Raw genomic sequence first — 19,803 nt, forward strand, 5'->3', positions numbered from 1 at the left:
GTAACAGTTGGGCAGACCAATAAGGCAATCACCCCATACGACATCTTTGATCTTACCATCAACATTGATGTCACCAACTTTGATCACTTCCATGTCAAACTATTGCCAAGCACCTGCATATACGATAATTTTTTCCCAATGTTTTCTCCGTGGTAGAATCGGCACATGGAAGGGAACATCACAATCTACAATCACATCATCAAAGTTGGCCATCGTGAAGCCCTCTTTCTCATGCCGTTATGCACCGCGAGCACAAATGCTGAATCTAGTCCCACCAGCGACTCAGCACACGTACTCCAGCCACCGCCAATTTTCCAGTCCACGGTCCAAAACGCCAAAGACGTGTACCGCCCGGCCGCAGCGGGTTCCCGAGCGGCGGGACAGGTGTCCCCGCGCTCCTTTCGTCAGCCGTCCGATCGACGGCCACCCCCACGCCTCGCGGCGCATCGGACGGCTCCCGCGCCCCGCTCCGCTCCGCTCCGCTCCTGGTGATCCTGTCGCCTACCTCTCGCCCACATCCTTATACGGTGCCAGCGCTTGTCGGGCTGTGGGGCTTTGGCTCTGACACATCGGAGCGGCGAGCGCGATGGCGGCGGTGGCCGGAGCCGGGAGGGCGAGGGGGGCGAGCCTGGCGGCGGCCGTGCGGGCCGTCGCGGCGACGGCGCGCCCGGCGTCGAGCGCCGCTGCCGCGGCGGGGGTGAGCGTGGCGGCGGTCGTCCTCAAGGGGAATGACACGCCATTCGGGTCGGTCGGGTGGTGGGCGTACGCCGGCATCTCCTGCTTCCTGGTGCTCTTCGCCGGGATCATGTCGGGGCTCACCCTCGGGCTCATGTCGCTCGGCCTCGTCGAGCTCGAGATCCTCCAGCGCAGCGGCACCGACTCCGAGAAGGCGCAGGCTGGTCCGATCCGAACCCCTAACGTTTTCCTCGCCGCCCCCTCGTTGTGCTCGATCTGTTTTCCGTTTAAGGAGTGATGATTTTACGAGGTATCGCGGTACGTTACATTTTGGGGATTGTGGGTATCGTTACTGAATGGTTGAAAATTGTGGTTTATACGCTGCCGTTTATGTTACGAATCGGAAGGATTTAAGGGCTCCGACCATGTCTGCTCATGTGCTAAATCATCTGCTAGTAAAATTTCCGGTTCTGGCAGTTAAAAAATTCGTCACTAATGATGACATGTTTCTAAAAGTGTTGTGGAAGGGAAGTTGGACTAACAAAAAGGTAGTGAGGAATTGGGGAAATGGGAAAAGGGGGTGTGGATGGGATTTGGCTTTTTGTAGGACTCACATCTTACGTGGGCAGATATGAAATGAGCAGAGGATACTTTAGTCAACTGGGAGTTGGAAGTATTTTGCAGTAGATATACTATAAAGATGTAATCTAGTGCTTCTTTGATCTGTCACATTTGTTTACAGGGTTGTCATGCAACTATGGCTGCTGTAACTTTTGGTGTTTTTGTTTATCCTTCTGATATGCTGTAAATTGACATAATCTGTCACGAGACATTACAGAACCTCAGACCTTCAGGTGGTAGGAATTTTCACTTGAAACGCCAAAGTGGCGATACTGCCTATCTCGTGTTACTCTTAACTGTCACCTCTTTCAGCAGGTTTCATTTAATGTGTGCCTCTACACTGATGCTACTATCACTTTTCTTCTTTTGAAAATCTGTAATTTAATAATCGGGTTTTGTCACTGTTCGTGTTTTAGTTACTTGTGTGTTTTGCTTGCTGCAGCTACTATCCTTCCAGTTGTTCAAAAGCAGCACCAACTTCTTGTCACCCTGCTACTGTGTAATGCTGTTGCCATGGAGGTACATAATTTGTTGCATTTTTTAACGATTTATCACACTATATTGCACTGTCATCAGTACATTTGTGCAAACATATTGCCTCTCTTCCAAGTTTCTAACTAGGATTCTGATGATCATATACTGGTAAACATGTTAAGATATGGTCTAGTGCAGACAAACGAATCGACAGAGAGAACTTCAATACACCACTTTTCTATCTGAACACATAAATGAGTTTAAAGACAGAGGTGTTGAGCTGAATAATATTATGCTACAGATACCCAGTGATTCCGATCTGCAACTTGGGTGCTCATCAGAATCTGCACACCATTTTACTTTAGTTGTACTATTAAAATTGCGGAGAAGAGGCTTTAGTTCTATGTTAATGCCTTGAAGAAAGTTTGGATGAGATTGACTGTCGTGCTTATTGCATCCTCTGTAGATTTATTCACGAAGTGGACAGTGCTATTGTATTTTTCATTTGTGATAGGATTGATATGCAACTGTCTATATTTCATTTTACGTGATTTTGCAAATTGGAAGTGCATGCTATGAGATAAAACATGCAGTAAGCACAATATAACTGGAGTGTTGACTGCTAAGTGGATTCATAACTCATAAGTCATACCATGTTGTCATATGCATCCTTGTCCTAGGTATATTGTTTTTCAGCTATGCACAAAGGATCTTCTGCATTCATTGTTTCACATTTGCAAACCTTATTACGTAGTTCTTTCTCCTAGTACAGTTGACATGCATGTGCACTACTTGTTCCCACCATCCGCTTTATTCAGAATCATACATCCATTGGTAAATAGAGAATGCATTCTCTGGTACCTTTTGCACAATGCTTTGTTTTAGCCAGTAATTTTTTTCATTTGTGCTCGTGGCCTTTGCAGGCTCTTCCTATATTCCTTGACAGGATTTTTCATCCTGTTGTCGCTGTTGTCTTGTCAGTGACATTTGTTCTTGCTTTTGGAGAGGTACTGCTTTCCAAACATTGTTATTATTTCGTGTTATTAATTCCTCTACAATGCCAGGTATGGTCTAATTAATTTCCTATTTTGGCACCAGGTTATACCACAAGCAATCTGTACTAGGTATGGGTTGGCGGTGGGTGCTAACTTTGTATGGCTTGTACGTATCCTCATGATCATGTGCTATCCTATTGCATACCCTATTGGGAAGGTAAAGAAATTTATATGTCCTTTTCAAGTTTGGTGCCTATGAGTTAATTGCATAGAATCTATGGTTTGGAAATCCCATGAATTAGATTATTACAAGGCTTATGCTCAATTTAGTGGCACAATTGATGGGCAGATTGGTATTTGGATTGCACTATCCTAATTGGAGATTCTGATAGTTAATGTGCAAGTTATTTCTAGTTTTTATGCTTTAGCCCTTGTAGCTCTGTATGTTTGTATGCTTCACAAATATTTAGCCCTGCAACAATTAATTTTATTAATTATTCCCTGTCATATGTTGAAACTTGAAAGCAGTGCTGCTAGATGTATCGAGAAGAACAGCTACTAGTGATTGTAAATATGGTTAATAGTTGGAATCCCATCATGCATCTGGCTACAGAAACTAGTAAAAGCATTGGAATTTAAGGGCTTAGCTTTGGTTCTGTGTTAAGTACATTGCAATTGATGGATTCAAAAGGGTACTTTTATTTCGGATTTTTTAGATATTTGTCCAGATTCTGAAGTCCTCATGTGTTCTTGGGATCGATTCAGTGGTCTTATTTCTTGTTTTTAATCGAAAATTGATATTGGTTCTTCATGAGTGACTTAACTTTTGTGGAACACCAACGATCTTCTGTGTGTTTAACATTTAAGATTAAATTATCAATGAAATAACTCCTCTGATAAGGTCTAAGCTGATCACATTGGAACTCACTTATGCGCGGGGATATATATATATATATATATATATATATATATATATATATATATATATATATATATATATATATATTGGTTGCCATTTTTTCCTGATAAGCCTGTCTTGAATAGCACAGTTTATGAAAATGCTAGCAGGCGATATGTCGGTGAGTCAGTAATTGGGTCCAATTGGAGTCCAAGTTGGGTTCAGATTAGAGTCCAGCTACAATTGTAATCAAGCAGTATTTGTAAAGGTGTGAGGGTTCTGGCACTGCTATGGTACAACACACGATTATTGCTATAGACTCCAACAAGCCCTCACAGATTGACCCTTTGGTACATTCCATTGAGGATTTATGTCTGACACATCATATGAGCTTAGAGTAGGTTAATCAATGTCCTTCGTTGTAGTTGTATTGAAGCTTCTATTCACATGAGCAATGCGTGATTACCGAATGTATCGTTTAAAGTTCCTGTGAGCATTTAATGCCCTATACTACAATTCAGTCCAGAATTTTGATGCAGTTTTGACATGTTGATGGGATCATGGGAGTTTGATTTCTTGCAGATTCGTATTTTCTTAGTATTTAGTAAAAACTAACTTGATTACAAATCTACAATAGGTATGCAAATTTTTGAACTGGAAAATAGTATGTGAATTTTGTGTTGTTGTGTTCTATTCTTTTTCTTATGAGTTTGAATTGTAGTTGATCTGATTTTTAAAGGGGTTATTGAAGTATTTGAAACTTTGATGTTATCCCAGCTCCTAGACTGCGCTCTTGGGCATAATGAATCTGCACTCTTTAGGCGAGCTCAACTGAAAGCTCTTGTTTCTATACACAGCAAAGAGGTACATGATATTAACATGTAACTTTTTACGAAGTTCACACTTTCTATCTAAGATTCTCTCATTTAAATGCTTATACCCTGGCAGGCTGGTAAGGGTGGGGAGCTTACCCACGATGAGACTACAATCATAAGTGGAGCTTTGGACTTGACTGAAAAGGTGCACATCATGTTTATAATTTGTCTTCTATTTCTATATGTAATGCGTAAGCATAATCTGAAGGCGACATTGGTAACTGGAATTCAAATAAACTTGGTGCAAAGTTAGATGTTGCTTGACTTACTATTTTCTATATGTGACTAGTGCCTGCCTTTTTTGGCTTTTGGGGGAGAATAAAAGAAACTGAGCTACGATTCTTGTCTTTAGTCTCTTAACATTTGATGATGTGCTTGTATCTCCAATGATCTTGCCTGTAGAGGACTTTGATCTATTTCATGCTTTATAGCTCTCTTCGTATTTTTGATAAGTTATTTTGGGCGATTCTACCAGAATCGCCCCCCTCCCCAGCTTCTCCCAGAATCGCCACTCCATATGTTTTTTACAATCCTAGCTAATTAGACCTTAACTAGATAGGATTGTAAAAAAAATATGGAGTGGCGATTCTGGGAGAAGCTGGGGAGGGGGGCGATTCTGGGAGAATCGCCGAAAAGAACTGGCCCTTATGGGCTTGTAGCTTCAGAAAACATGTTACTCTTGAGAAGTATTTTAAATCTTTTTCACAAGTCTTGAGCAATCCTCTGTGTTGTATTCAGAACTAGGTGCCTCATTTTCATTGCAACTCTTTGAAAGAAACAAAGTGAATGGTGATTTCGATTTAACAGAACAGTGCTGACAGAGAACGGCTTGATTATACTTAGAATGAGAAAGCATGAATTATTGTAACTTCACTTGGCAGAAATCTTATTATATCTGTGTGTGCAGACTGCTCAAGAAGCTATGACACCTATCGAATCAACTTTCTCACTAGACGTGGACTCCAAATTGGATTGGTAAAAATAACAGTCCCACTTAGTACACCAGAACTTTTGCTCATTTTATCAGTTATTGTTCATGCTATATTTTTATTATATTCCATTTTGTTATTCTTTGCTTTCCTTGTACTTTCTTGTTTTTGTTGTCCTTTTTGTGGAGTTTTGCCATTGTGTATATAATCTTGGTTTTGGTGATCGGGTGCTGCCATGTGTTGATGATGTGCACACCAATTCCAATGAACAAAGTTAGTATGCCACACATTAGATCCAGATTCACTTAGTGCTCATTTGCTTCACCTGAAAGGTTGCAATAAGCAGTTTACAATATCTGGTTGTCATTCTGTACTTCCCCTCCTAGTCGGAAGGTTCAAGTCCATCCTATAACTCCTGATTCTTCTATCTATTTGTGGGCCTGAAGTTAGATGACACAATCTTTTGTATTCTGCATAACACGTGTAATTTAGGCTTCATGATGATGCAACTCTGCGCCTTCATAATGATAGTTGACTTAGGAACAACAAATTTTGTTTAATCATTAATGAAAATAGTGATATGTCCAGAACACTATGTTATGGAATTTTTTCCAGACATACTTATTTTACTTGCAGCAGTTTTTGTAAGGCACATTGCCAATCTTCTTTACTTGCATTTGCAGGGAAGCAATTGGTAAAATTCTTGCCCGGGGCCACAGCCGTGTGCCCGTGTACTCAGGAAACCCTAGAAATGTTATTGGCCTCCTGTTGGTAAGTGCCAATTATGCCATGAAGTATTAGAGTGATTTGTCGTGTATGTTCTTCACTAACTCAACCATTTTGAATTTAACTAGGTGAAAAGTCTTCTGACAGTTCGTGCTGAAACAGAGACACCAGTTAGTGCGGTTTCCATTCGAAGGATTCCGAGGTATACACCTTTTGTATTATATACTTCAGATTTTTTTGGTTTCTGTGTGTGATACAATTGGTCTAGCAGTTGAAGTACAATTGTTCCAGCAGTTTAACTATCTCCTTTGGTGTACGATACCTCTAAGATAATCTGAGAAATCATTGATCAATATTTACCTTTTCAGGGTTCCGGCGGACATGCCTTTGTATGACATATTGAACGAGTTTCAGAAAGGGAGTAGCCATATGGCTGCTGTTGTGAAGGCTAGACCAAAGAATCCTCCAGCCGACACAACTGAACCAAACATGGAAGCAGCTGGGGCAACACAGCTGACTGCACCCTTACTATCCAATGCTGAAGAAAGGGCGGAAAGTGTGGTTGTCGACATTGAAGCACCGCATAGCAGGCAGACTAATGGAAACAAACACCACTCTGTGCAGCAAAACGATAAGCCATCGAATGGAGTGGGTCGGTCATCAGAGGACATAGAGGAAGGCGAGGTCATTGGTATCATCACACTTGAAGATGTATTTGAAGAACTCTTGCAGGTAAGCTGTAAGCTGGCTAATTTGTTCTTTGGAATGTATCATTGTTTTGTTTTTCTGCTGTATCGTGGACGATCGAATATGTGGTTTATTAGTACAAAAAACACAATCTGAATCCAGTATATTGAACGTATGCACCCGAACATTTCATTGTTTTACTCTTGCGTTTTCTGTTGTAGATGTTGTACTGGAAAGCAGGGAGATATAGTATCATGTGACAGTTTTGGTAAATTGTGAGATGATCTAGGAACCATGTCTATCATAATTAATTGATTTTGTAGTCAACACTTGAAGTGCACTTTCATTTTGGCTTGCAACAACCAATCTATGGTATAGCTCTTGTCATTTTTCCTCAGGAAAACGGATACTATTTTCAAGATAAGTTACATGATTCAGTTTAATCATCTAAAATATTTGATGATTTTGGGAATCTCTTTCAAGTTATCACGGCTTCTGTTTATGTACCTTCTGAACTATTGTATTCTTTGTGTATAGCCAAACACTGACAATCATTTGTATTGGTCCTAGATAATTTATACTGAAACATGGGGATTGGGCAACACAAAGTGTTCCACCTATTGGCAAACAGAGTTTAAGAGTGTCTGAAAGGAAACATAGAGCATGGATATTTACCTGTATGGTTTGGATCAGGAAAAGACAAAACCAAACAGATTTGTTACCTCATCTTCTTGACTCAATATTACGAGTAAAGTCTTTTCGTGACAAGCGGGAAAACCCCGGCCCTCTGCATCACGATGATGCACACATCCCTATTATTATGAGTTACTACCCCTAGATGATTATAAAGTACAACAGCACCCACACACCCCACTGTTTCAGCTAGAATAAGCACGACCAACACTCAACCATGACCAAACTAAGACTCCCATGGTCAGTCGGGCCAATTCATTTGCCCCGGCTCAAGGGAAAAACCCTCTAGAGGATTATGTTGTCTGTAGACACTAGACAGTTCTGTCATGCATATACTCTGCCTCTTGACCATCTACTTATACGCAGGTTGCTTGGTCTGATGAATTGAATCTTATCAAATTTCTGGAGGTTGCTTCATTCGCTATTTAGCAAAAAAAAAAATCCTAGCCTTTGTTATTTGAAATCTATCCTAAGACGATAATCATCCCAATTGGAGGCATTTATGCAGTTCGTAATTTTGATTCAAACATCTTTTGAATCTCTCACCGTTTTGAGTTTTCTGATTTTGCAGGAAGAGATAGTGGATGAAACCGACGAATATGTTGATGTTCATAAAAGGTATTGTCTCATCTTTAGAGGAACTGCTTGCTACAAGCTGCATTCTTCAACTTCTGCTGAGTATATTATATGCACAAAAATGAATTATATTCCTTACAGGATCCGGGTAGCTGCTGCTGCTGCCGCGTCATCAGTTGCAAGGGCTCCATCAGTTAGAAGATTAACTGCTCAAAAGGCTTCCGTAAGTGCCATTTTTTACTTACCATGTGTGGAAGTGTTGATGGGGGTCCTCTCCTCCCTTCTCAATCTACTCTCATTTAGATATTAGTACATGTGCCTTTAAACAAATCCTGATACTAGTACATGGTAAAATATTATTACGTGTAGGAAACTGGTTGAAATATGATTATATGTGCATTTTAACAACAGAAGTACTAAAACGGTATACTTATGAAATAAGAGATGACTATAATCTTGGTCTTCTTGTGCAGTCTTTGATCAATTTTCTTTTGTACAATATGCACCATCCCCATTCTAAACAGCCTCGGAATTGGTCAAGGGGCTAAAGCAGACAGTTTTGGTGTTTAAGGTCTGTTTCAGACGGTTTTTAAGTTTAGGACCAAAGGTGGAGTCGAGGCAAAGTTCAATGCCCAAAGTGGATCCTTTGTCTTTTCGTTGTTTTCACTTTCGAGTTCAGTTTCCTATAGGCTTCTAGCTAGCATCTGAGTTGTGGCGATTCTTTAGGCCCTGTTCGTTTAATCCCCTCGCCACAGGGATTGAATGGGGATTGGGGAGTTTTGAGGGGTTTTTTGACTTGCAAGGGATTTAATCCCCTTCAATCCCTTTCAAACCTCTCCAAACCCTGCCAAACCGAACAAGGCCTTAGGAGTCTACCTCTACAAAATACTGCATCTTCTAAAAGTAAATTATAGCATACAAAGTTAAATTTGATATATAAATTTCTGTTGGCAGTGTTAATCTTCTTCCATTCTTTACCCATATGCTCGTTGGGCATTCTTTTCCTGGTTACACTGAATGTTTGGTGAAAGTTATTTCGTAAGCTTTTGTTATATATGAACTGTTAAGTTGGAATTGCCAAATTTCTGTAGAAGTCAGTCTTACTCGAACTTATATTGTTGCACATAAAACACATTCTTTGCTAAATAGACTGCAATTTAGTCTTATCTTTATAAAAAATATATAACCGTTAGTCTTGCTTCTATGATAATTGCTATTTTTTTTGAACCTTCAAAGACAGTAGGGAAGGTTCCTACTGACATGTATTAACTCATGAATCACAATCCACAATTACATGATGGTGTCTCACCCTATTCCTTCTCTCGATAACTATTCCGATGGTCCATCTTATGCGAGGGTCAAAAGATGTTAAATTCGCTTTCATTGCAGGGAGCGCAGAGCCGGCAAGGGCAGGCTGGACAGCCTGCTGGAATTTTGAAAAAGCCTGCTACTGAAGGTGATTCAAACCCATCAAAACAGGTGAACCTTGTCGAACCTCTGCTGGAAAATAGGAGGTAATTGTAGATGTCTCGCATAAATAGAGCGACGGGACGCATGGAAGCATGTTGTGATGTTGCTATATCCAGTGAGAGTAAATACGAGTTTGCTCGCTGTAAATTTCCACAGTAGCAATTTGAACCTTGTCATGAATGTCACTATGTCAGCGTTGAGATTCATCACTGGGACGGTAGCAACTACTGACATTTGGGAATCATAGACTTGGAACTAGTTCAAATGATAAATTAGATGTGTCCGCAAACTTTCTGAATGTCAAGCACGTGGAATATTATAAGGTGGAATGCCTACACGGTGTGCCTGACTTCAAATCGACTATTGGCGTAGTCAACAAAATCCCGGCTCATGTACGAGCATCATTTTGTTAGCATCAGTTTTTTTTTAAATGGAGTATATGTTTCTCTTTCAAGTGAGCTACTGTTGAATTTTATTTTGGCACTGGAGAGTATTGCGTGCGATTTTCGTGCTTGTTGGAAAATACGAGCGGTCCGAGTGGAAGTGAAGTCCAGACCGACATGGCCTTGCGTATGCCAAGGCTTCCACCACCCCTTTCCGGATAAAACAACGTTTGTCTTCCTACGCTGCGTAGGTTACGTGTGCTCTACTCTTCCTATATCTCGATCCTTCCTTCCACTCTGGTCTCTTTCTAAGATAAGAATGAACTTGGCTGCCAAGATACCTGCACAACTAAAGCGCGTCGGGTTTCCATCCGACTCAGTTCCGGGCCTCGCCTTACATATACGCTACCATAATCCACGAAACGGCAGCCGAGCAATCGAGCACAAGGATGCGCTGACGAACCCGGCCGATCGACCCCCGACCAGCGGCGCCCCCGACGCGCGCGCCTCCGTACGTGGCAGAGATGACGATGTCCGGGCGGTACGTGGCGGCCACGGGCGCCCTCATGGCGTGCGGCCACTGCGGCGGCCTCCGACGCGTCAGGATGGAGGGCGAGTTCGTCTCCTGCGACTCGTGCGGCAAGGTCCTGCAGCAGCGGGGCCGGAAGCAGCGCGCCGTGGAGGTGGAGGCTCGGCGGCGGCGGCGCTGGTTGGGGGGCAGGAAGAGACGGGACGGCCGCGTGGCGGCCGGTGGCGGAGGCATGGTCGTCGGACGGGAGGCATCTGATGCCGAGTCCGACACTGGTTGTGTTTGTTTCGTGTAATCGTCGTCGTAGTGATTGCGTCCTCCTCAACTGATGTTTTAGAGCAGTTTGTGGATTCTGGGCTAGACAGCGTCACTGAACAAGATATCGATGATAATGCTGGGAAAGTTGCAATTTATAGCCTGTTTGGCTGAATTTAATCCTTGGAGGACAGCCAGACAGGTGGGAGTAGATTAGCGTGTGAGTTTTGGTGGGTGCACTGCCTACCTAACCTTTCACTTGTTATAGGCAGGGGCCTCTTGTAAACATCTTTGCTATATTTATTTTTTTGACAAAAATGATGTCTTTGTTATCTATGGTCATTAGGACATCTCCAACGGCAACTAGCAAATTTTCTCCCACATCCGTCCGTGGTCAGGGGGACCAGTCCACGAACACGGATGCGGGAGGAGGACATCCAGCGCTAGCCTCATACATTTCAAACTTTTTTTTATCAAACCGGATGAAATTCATGCAAACATGCCCGGATTTCATACAAACATGACGGATTTCATACAAATACAGCGGATTTTATTACATTTAGAAAAAAAAGATCCACCCCTAAACCTATCCTACGGCGTCGGCGCCCGATGTCCAAGTCCGTGTCCTCCTTCATCCGTCGTCTCTGTGAGCACGGACAATAAGACCGATGAAGTGAAGTGCGGTCTTCGGCGAGGAAGAGTAGAACATGAAAGACAGACCTACCCATATGGGACACAAGGCACTGCCGCCTCCTGTTGCCTACTCATTCTTGGAGGAGTTTGCGACCTGTCCGTCGCCAGTGGACATGAGTTATATATAGTGAAGTGGAGTTAGCATTATAAGATGAGACACCCAAACATTTTTACAAGCGATGGAAATGCAGCCAAGGTTTACTGTAGTTGAACGAAACCATCATCGATGGAAGAACGGCTAAAAATGATGATAAGAGCATAGAGATAATGCAACGGTGGAGTCGAGGTAGAGTTGAGAAGCTGATAAAAGAGAATACACAAATCTCCTTCATAAATAAAATAAATTCATACTTATACGTCAAGTAGTAATGGCGGCAATGGTAAAAGATGCACACACTAACAGTTATGGTCTGCTAGACTGTTACTCCTTCTGTCTTATAATGTAAGATGTTTTTTGACACTACATTAATGTAAAAAAAGTCCTATATTATGGGACAGAGGGAGTAGTACTTAACTATCTGCTAGACTGTCAGTACTTAACAACTTATGCCTACTGAAGTAGCAGCAACATGGGAGATTTGTTTAGAGCCATCTCGGCATCGCCGCCCTTGCCTTACTGAACTTAGCAGCGGGCTTCTCTTCTCCTTGGTTTACTTCGTGGTTTTGCTGAGTGATATTGGCCAAGTGCTTGCGAGATGTGCTCTGTTGGTGATCACCATTATTATTATTATTATTATTATTATTATTATTATTATTATTATTATTATTATTATTATTATTATTATTATTATTATTATTATTATTATTATGTCTGTGTATAATATACTAAATTTAGGTGTGCAATTTGAATTTTGAGCTTGCAGAGCACCAACGGTCTGTCTAATTCTGCTGAACTCGAAACTTGTGTGAGATGTGAGGAATGGCCATAATCTCATTCATCATTTTTTTATTATCTACTTCCCTGCACCGAATTATATACCCGCTTGAGCTTTTAAGTATTATAGAGAAAGTTACCCTACGTCTGTCACCTGAATGAATTCAGGTCAAAAAATTGAATTATCGATGCAACTCTGTGTTTAGATAGGTAGAATCTGCTGTTGCTCTCCAGTTGCAACGGACAGGCACATTTACTAAAGAAGCTATTGCTTCTTGTGGTACGTTGCGGAAACTGCCCTCAAAATTGCAAAATATTACTTAAATGCTATTAAGTGATAAAAAAAGTTTCACACAGGGGAATCCCTCGTCTGAGCCTACACATGCATTAGGGGCCTCCTATACCGCGCTCTGCGCGCTGGCCTGTTTCTAAAATTTCCTTTTTCCTTTTTTTATTTTTCTTTTCCGTTTAGTTTTTCCCACTTTAAATAATGAGACTTTTGAAATAGAATGTTTAATAATTCATAAAATGTTTGCGATTTTATAAAAAAAATTTGCATACTAAAAATGGTTGAAAATTTTAAAACAAATGTTTGGGAAATTGAAAAATGTTAATGAAATTGAAAAAATCACCAATTCAAAAAAAATCATGAATGGAAAAATATCCTAAAAATTCAAATTGTCATGACTTACAAAATAGTTTATTCATTCACAAAATGTTTGATGATTCAAAAAATGATCATGCATTTCAAAAAATGTTCGTGAATTTTAAAAATTGTTCTATCAATTTTCAAAACAATGTTCGTCTATTCTAGAAATGTTCGCCGATTCAAGAAAATTGTTAAAAACAATGCTCTTTTTTTAAATGTTTGTGAGTAGTATAAAATGTTCATGAATTCAGAAAATGTTCTTGGTTTTAGAAAATGTTTGAATATTTGTTAAAGTGTTCATGAATTTAAAAAATGTTCATGATTTCAAATATGTTCGCTAGTTAAAAAAAATTATTCACAAGTTCACAAAATTGAGAGTGATAGTGTATCTCGGTGATGCAACAAAATGTGATCATGGCCATTGGAGGTTATGATTTTTTTTTCTTCCGTTGCAACGCACGGACCCTTTTGCTAGTATTACCATCTTAATATCAAAAACTATTGCATGAATCAAACATATCATATTCAGCGATCTATATGAAAGTTTTTATTATATCCCCCTTGAATACCTATCATTTATGGACTAGTCTTATAAACCGTGCAAATTGCCATTACTATTTTATACCCTCAAGATTTAAGTGGAGCATGAGAGTGCAACTATTTCTATAAAATATAACCACAGCCGTGCTCTAAAATATATAAGTGAAGCACTAGAGCAACTGACTAGCTTAAAAGATATAAGTGAAGCACATAGAGTATTCTGAAAATCACGAATAAATGTGTGTCCCTCTCAAAAGGTGTGTCCAGCAAACAATGGTTGTGGAAAACTAAAAGCAAACAAAGCAAAAAAAACTACTATAGTGCAAGACGCTCCAAGTAAAACTCATATCATGTGTTGAATAAAAATGTAGTTCCCAGTAACATACCGATAGATTGTAGATGAAAGAGGGAACGCCATCCGAGGCATCCCCAAGCTTAAACGCTTGAGTCCTCCTTGAATATTATCTTGGGGTGCCTTGACCATCCCCAAGCTTAGGGTCTAGCCACTCCTTATTCCTTCATCCATCGTGATCTCACCCAAAACTTGAAAACTTCAGCACAAAAACTCAACATAAATCTCATGAGATCCGTTAGTATAATAGGCAAATCATAAATTTTAGTTACTGTTATCAACCCATTCATATTTTAATCTTGGATAATACCTATTATATTCCAACTTATCCATGACTTATACCCCCCGATATAATCCATAGCATCATCAAAACAAGTGAACTGCGCAATAAAAATGGTAACTGTCTAAAACAGAACAGTCTATATATAATGATCTAAACAAATACCATACTTCTAGAACTCTAACAATTCTGAAAAATTAGGACAGCATGGGAAATTTGAATATCAATCATGTGTTATGTTTCAGTGAATTTTAATACTTCCTGGACTGAGAGCAAAAGTTCCTATTTTTTCCACAGAATCAGTCAACTATCATCCAAATCATCCCAAAGACTTTACCTGGCACAAACACTAATTAAAACATAAAAACACAATCATAATAGTAGCCATAATTGTGTTAACGCACCAAAATGGAAAGTAAGAGAATTTTTAAGATAACTATTGTGTTGCCTCCCAACAAGTGCTATTATTTTATGCCTCTAGCTAGGCGTAAGGCATTGTTTCAAGTATCATCATCTTCGGATTCAACTCAATTATGCATCCACTCTTCCTAGGAGCCTTAGCATACATGTTTTTAATAATCACACTCCTAGGGACAAAGTTGAGGAATTTATTTTCATAAATAGGTTCCTTTATCAAATCAATGAAATTGGGGTGCACACTAATCATTTTAAGATCCTCACTTTCGTTACTAGATGTGGCACCTTTATTCTTAGGAACATAAATAAGCTTGGGATTTTATTCTTATTAAGAGGAGTTCTTTCTATAGATTTAAAGAAAGAAAAAGCGGATCCAAAATTAGTAATGACTTCTTCCAACTTATCGATTCTAGAAGGACTTTCCTCTTTCTCTCGTTAATTATTGATTCCTTCTCTTTTAGCATCTTTAATGTAGTTCCTACCTTGGAGCCAAATTGAGTAATAGATTATGGACCTTCTTGTCTAGATTTTCAATATTTTCAATAGTAGGCCTTTAATTTTCAATCATCGGTATGTTACTTGCCCGAGATTCGATCATCGGTATCTCAATACCTAGTTCAATCTCGTTACCGGCAAGTCTCTTTACTCATTCCGTAATGCTACATCCCGTAACTAACTCATTAGCTACATTGCTTGCAAGGCTTATAGTGATGTGCATTACCGAGAGGGCCCAGAGATACCTCTCCGATACTCGGAGTGACAAATCCTAATCTCGATCTATGCCAACTCAACATACACCATTGGAGACACCTGTAGAGAGCACCTTTATAATCACCCAGTTACGTTGTGACGTTTGGTAGCACACAAAGTGTTCCTCCGGTATTCGGGAGTTGTATGATCTCATAGTCATAGGAACATGTATAAGTTATGGAGAAAGCAATAGCAACAAACTAAATGATCATCGTGCTAAGCTAATGGATGGGTCAAGTCAATCACATCATTCTTTAATGATGTGATCCCGTTAATTAAATGACAACTCATGTCTGTGGTTAGGAAACATAACCATCATTAATTCAACGAGCTAGTCAAGTAGAGGCATACTGGTGACACTCTATTTGTCTATGTATTCACACATGTATTAAGTTTCCGGTTAATACAATTCTAGCATGAATAATAAACATTTATCATGAAATAAGGAAATAAATAATAACTTTATTATTGCCTCTAGGGCATATTTCCTTCAGTCTCCTACTTGCACTAGAGTCAATAATCTTGTTCACACTGTCATGTGATTTAACATCAATAGTTCACATCTCCATGTGACTAATACCCAAAGGGTTTACTAGAGTCAATAATATAGTTCACATCGCTATGTGATTAACACCCAAAGAGTGATCATGTTTTGCTTGTGAGAGAAGTTTAGTCTATGGGTCTGTAACATTCAGATCCGTATGTATTTTGCAAATTTCTATGTCAACAATGCTCTGCACGGAGCTACTCTAGCTAATTGCTCCCACTTCCAATATGTATCCAGATTAAGACTTAGAGTCATCTGGACAAGTGTAACACCCTCGATGCGACTATAGCTCCCACGTGTCGAGGCACGACTTAGAGACATAATCGCATTGAAGGCATATGTCGCAAGTTAGGCAATCTTCACAACATCCCATGTAATATAAATAATAAAGGGGAGATAACATAGTTGGCTTACACTCGCCACGTCAATCAAGTACATAAATAACATTACATCATCCAAACACTCATGGACCGACTACGGCGCCAAAATAAAAGAGAACCCAACATGCGACACGGTCCCAATCACCCCCAACTGGGCACCACTACTGATCGTCGGGAAAGGAAACATAGTAACATTGAGAGTCTTCGTCGAACTCCCACTTGAGCTCATACGCGTCTCCTGGAGCGGAATCATCAGGCCCTGCATCTGGTGTAATAGTAATCTGTGAGCCACAGGGACTCAGCAAACTCGCACCCTCGCGATCAAGACTATTTAAGCTTATAGGTAAAGGCAAGGTAAATATATGAGTGGAGCTGCAGCAAGCGACTAGCAAATATGGTGGCTAACTTATTCGCAAAAAAGAGCGAGAAGAGGAGGCAAAGCGCGAGCGAGAAACTAGAGAGCAACCTGCGCAAACATTACTCCAACACCGTGTTCACTTCCCGGACTCCGCCGAGAAGAGGCCATCACGGTAACACACTCAGTTGATACATTTTAATTAATTAAGGTTCAAGTTATCTACAACCGGACATTAACAAATTCCCATCTGCCCATAACCGCGGGCACGACTCTCAAAAGTTCTAATCCCTGCAGGGGAGTCCCAACTTAGCCCATGACAAGCTCTCACGGTCAACGAAGGAATAAACCTCCTCCCAAGACGTTCCGATCAGACTCGGTATCTCGGTTACTCAAGACACTTCGACAGGTTAAAACAAGACCAGCAACACCGCCCGAATGTGACGACAAATCCCGATAGGAGCTGCACATATCTCGTTCTCAGGGCACACTCAGATGAGCAAGACGTCGGGTAGGCCAGCCCAGAGTTGCCCCTGGTAGCCCCGGACATCGCTCAGTTGGACCAACACTCAGAGGAGCACTGGCCCGGGGGGCTAAAATAAGATGACCCTTGAGTCTGCAGAACCCAGGGGAAAGAAAAGGGCTAGGTGGCAAATGTTAAAACCAATGCTGGGCATTGCTGGAAAGGCTTTAATCAAGGCGAACTATCAAGGGGTTCCCATTATAACCCAACCGCGTAAGGAACGCAAAATCCGGGAACATAACACCGATATGACGGAAACTAGGGCGGCAAGAGTGGAACAAAACACTAGGCGAGAGGCCGAGCCTTCCACCCTTTACCAAGTATATAGATGCATTAAAATAACATGGCATTATAATGATATCCCAACAAGTAAATAAATGTTCCAACAAGGAACGGCCTCCAATCTTCACCTGCAACTAGCAACGCTATAAGAGGGGCTGAGCAAAGCGGTAACATAGCCAATCAACGGTTTGCTAGGACATGGTGGATTAGATGTTTGACATGGCAATTTGGGAGGCTTGCAAGCAAGTGGTAGGCATCGTAGCAATGGCATAGCAAAAGAGCGAGCAAACTAGCATAGCAAAGATAGTAGTGATTTCGAGGGTATGATCATCTTGCCTGCACAGTTGTCAGAGTTGACTGGATCCTCGAAAGCAAACTCAACGGGCTCCTCGCTAGCGAAATCGTCTCCCGGCTCTACCCAAACAAGACAAACAAGCAACAAGGATACAATCAACCACGTGCAAACTCAAACAACACAATGCAAAGATGGTATGCTATGCGGGATGCGATGCGGGATGCAAAATGTAAGATATGACAGGAAATGCATGAACCTGGCCTCAACTTGGAATTCCAAGTGTGCCACTGGAAAGATGAGATGAAGTCGCTTGAAAACGATATAAAGAACGCCGGAATCGGAGTTACGGTTTGGAAATGTCAAGAGATTCAAAAATGACACCGGTCTGCGATTTACAGCAAGTAGGCATCTAAATGCAACGAAATGAACATGCTACAGCAACCAAACATGACAACAAAATACATGGCAGGGATGCACACAAGATGCTTAACAAAAGTCTAGCACTGAGCTACGGCCAATTCATCCATTAACAGGTTCAAACAAGCATGGCAAAAATGCATATGGCAAACAGATCTCAGACTTAGTGAAATTAACACTTGTCTGTAATTTCAGATCAGGTAGCCCTCTTCGGAGCAACAAAACTACATGCTACAGGATCTGAACATGGCAAAGTAAAGCATGGTATGGATCTACTCAAAGAGCTTAACAAAAGTCCCTTAGTGACCTTGAGCCAAAAAGGACCAGAAAATACAATTGCAAGCATGTGAACATAGCAAAAACATAATCAGTTTTCAGACAGTGAAAAACTGACACATGCTGAAATATAACTCAAGTAGGCATGTTTACGAGCTCGATGCACTCACTACAGAGCAAGTCATGGCAAGACAAGCATACATCCATCAAGAAGGCACAAAATTAAAGCTAGGCATGGCAAGAACAATAGCATAGCATGCACGGATCAACTACAACATCACCGGCAAAATTGCAAACAAGTTGACAATCTGCCCAGATTCACAAAGTAGCAAAAGTAGAGCTCGATTGACTCAAGCTAGGGTGCTCCATAATTTCAAACAAAGGCATGGATGGATAGAGCACTACAATATTAACAAAACATCCTTACTGATCATCCTCAAAAGAGGCACGGATCACTAGAAAACAACAAGAACATATGGCATCATGAGATAAACAGCTCCAGGACTTAGTGAAATTACTAAGTCCCTGACAACAGAATTAGCAAGTGCACCACTTTGAAAGCTTGCACAAGTCACCACACATATCACAAAAATACATGGGTTGCACCTCTGGAAAGATGACAAAACCCTTAAAAAAACACATGTAGAGCATCAGGGCATAGCATGCACACATTAATCATGGCAAAAATGACAAAAACCTAAACGAAGTAGCAGATCTGACAATTAACTCAAGTAGCCCTCTTCTAACAGCATTTCGGGCATCAAGATGAATTCAAATGAAAATGATGCAATGGAATGAAATGATGTACTCTCAGAGATGAAAATTTTGATATGCTATATGCATGAATCGGAGCTACGGATGCAAAGTTACAGGGTCACGAACATGAGCACTTGGACTGAGAATTTCGGGACTTAGAGAAAAAAACGACCTAGGGTTTCACTGTTCACCCCGATCCAGATCTGGATCGCACGGAGCACGAGGTTCGTCGGCCGGAGGAGTCACCGGAGGGGACGCGGGGCGGCGCCGGGGAGGTCGAAGGAGGCCGGGGCCGACCGGATCCGGCCGCCGGAGTTGGGTCGTCGGTGGTGGCCGGGGTCGGGCGCGGCGCCGGCGGGGCTGACGCGCGTCGGGCGGCGGGAGGACTCGCCGGAGCTGCTCTCTAGTGGCGGCGCCGGCGTCGGTGCAGGAAGGCGGCGGCGGGCGGCGCGGAGGAGGAGGACGCGGGCGCGCGGGCAGGCGGCTCTGGCCCGGGCGGCTCGCGGGGAGGGCCGGCCTCGGGCCCGGCGGGCTTCGGCGGCGATGTGGGGCGGGGAGCCACGTGGCAGGTGGCGATAGGGCGTGGGCGGCGGCGGTTTTGTCCGGCCGGACGGACAATGTCCGGTGCGGC

At 41.6% G+C, this 19,803-nt stretch overlaps 1 protein-coding gene across 2 annotated transcripts; it reads left to right on the forward strand.

The window, feature by feature from the left end:
• Nucleotides 1-312: 312 nt before the first annotated feature.
• On the forward strand, nt 313-10,983 carry LOC125516978 (DUF21 domain-containing protein At4g14240). 2 transcript variants are annotated; one of them, XM_048682226.2, is made up of 13 exons: nt 319-899; nt 1,739-1,815; nt 2,694-2,777; nt 2,869-2,982; nt 4,441-4,527; nt 4,612-4,683; nt 5,446-5,513; nt 6,151-6,238; nt 6,322-6,395; nt 6,562-6,925; nt 8,145-8,191; nt 8,291-8,372; nt 9,539-10,983. In XM_048682226.2, the coding sequence occupies exons 1-13, from the start codon at nt 587-589 to the stop codon at nt 9,665-9,667; spliced, it is 1,599 nt and encodes a 532-aa protein (XP_048538183.2). In that variant the 5' UTR covers nt 319-586; the 3' UTR covers nt 9,668-10,983. The 2 variants fall into 2 exon arrangements, with proteins under 2 accessions (XP_087380623.1, XP_048538183.2); XM_087524497.1 differs by having other exon boundaries at nt 313-899; nt 8,145-8,372.
• The last annotated feature ends 8,820 nt before the right edge of the window (nt 10,984-19,803 follow it).

This window comes from Triticum urartu, chromosome 1A (assembly GCF_056163025.1).
Source record: "Triticum urartu cultivar PI428250 chromosome 1A, HENAU_Tu73, whole genome shotgun sequence".
NCBI classification, from domain to species: domain Eukaryota; kingdom Viridiplantae; phylum Streptophyta; class Magnoliopsida; order Poales; family Poaceae; genus Triticum; species Triticum urartu.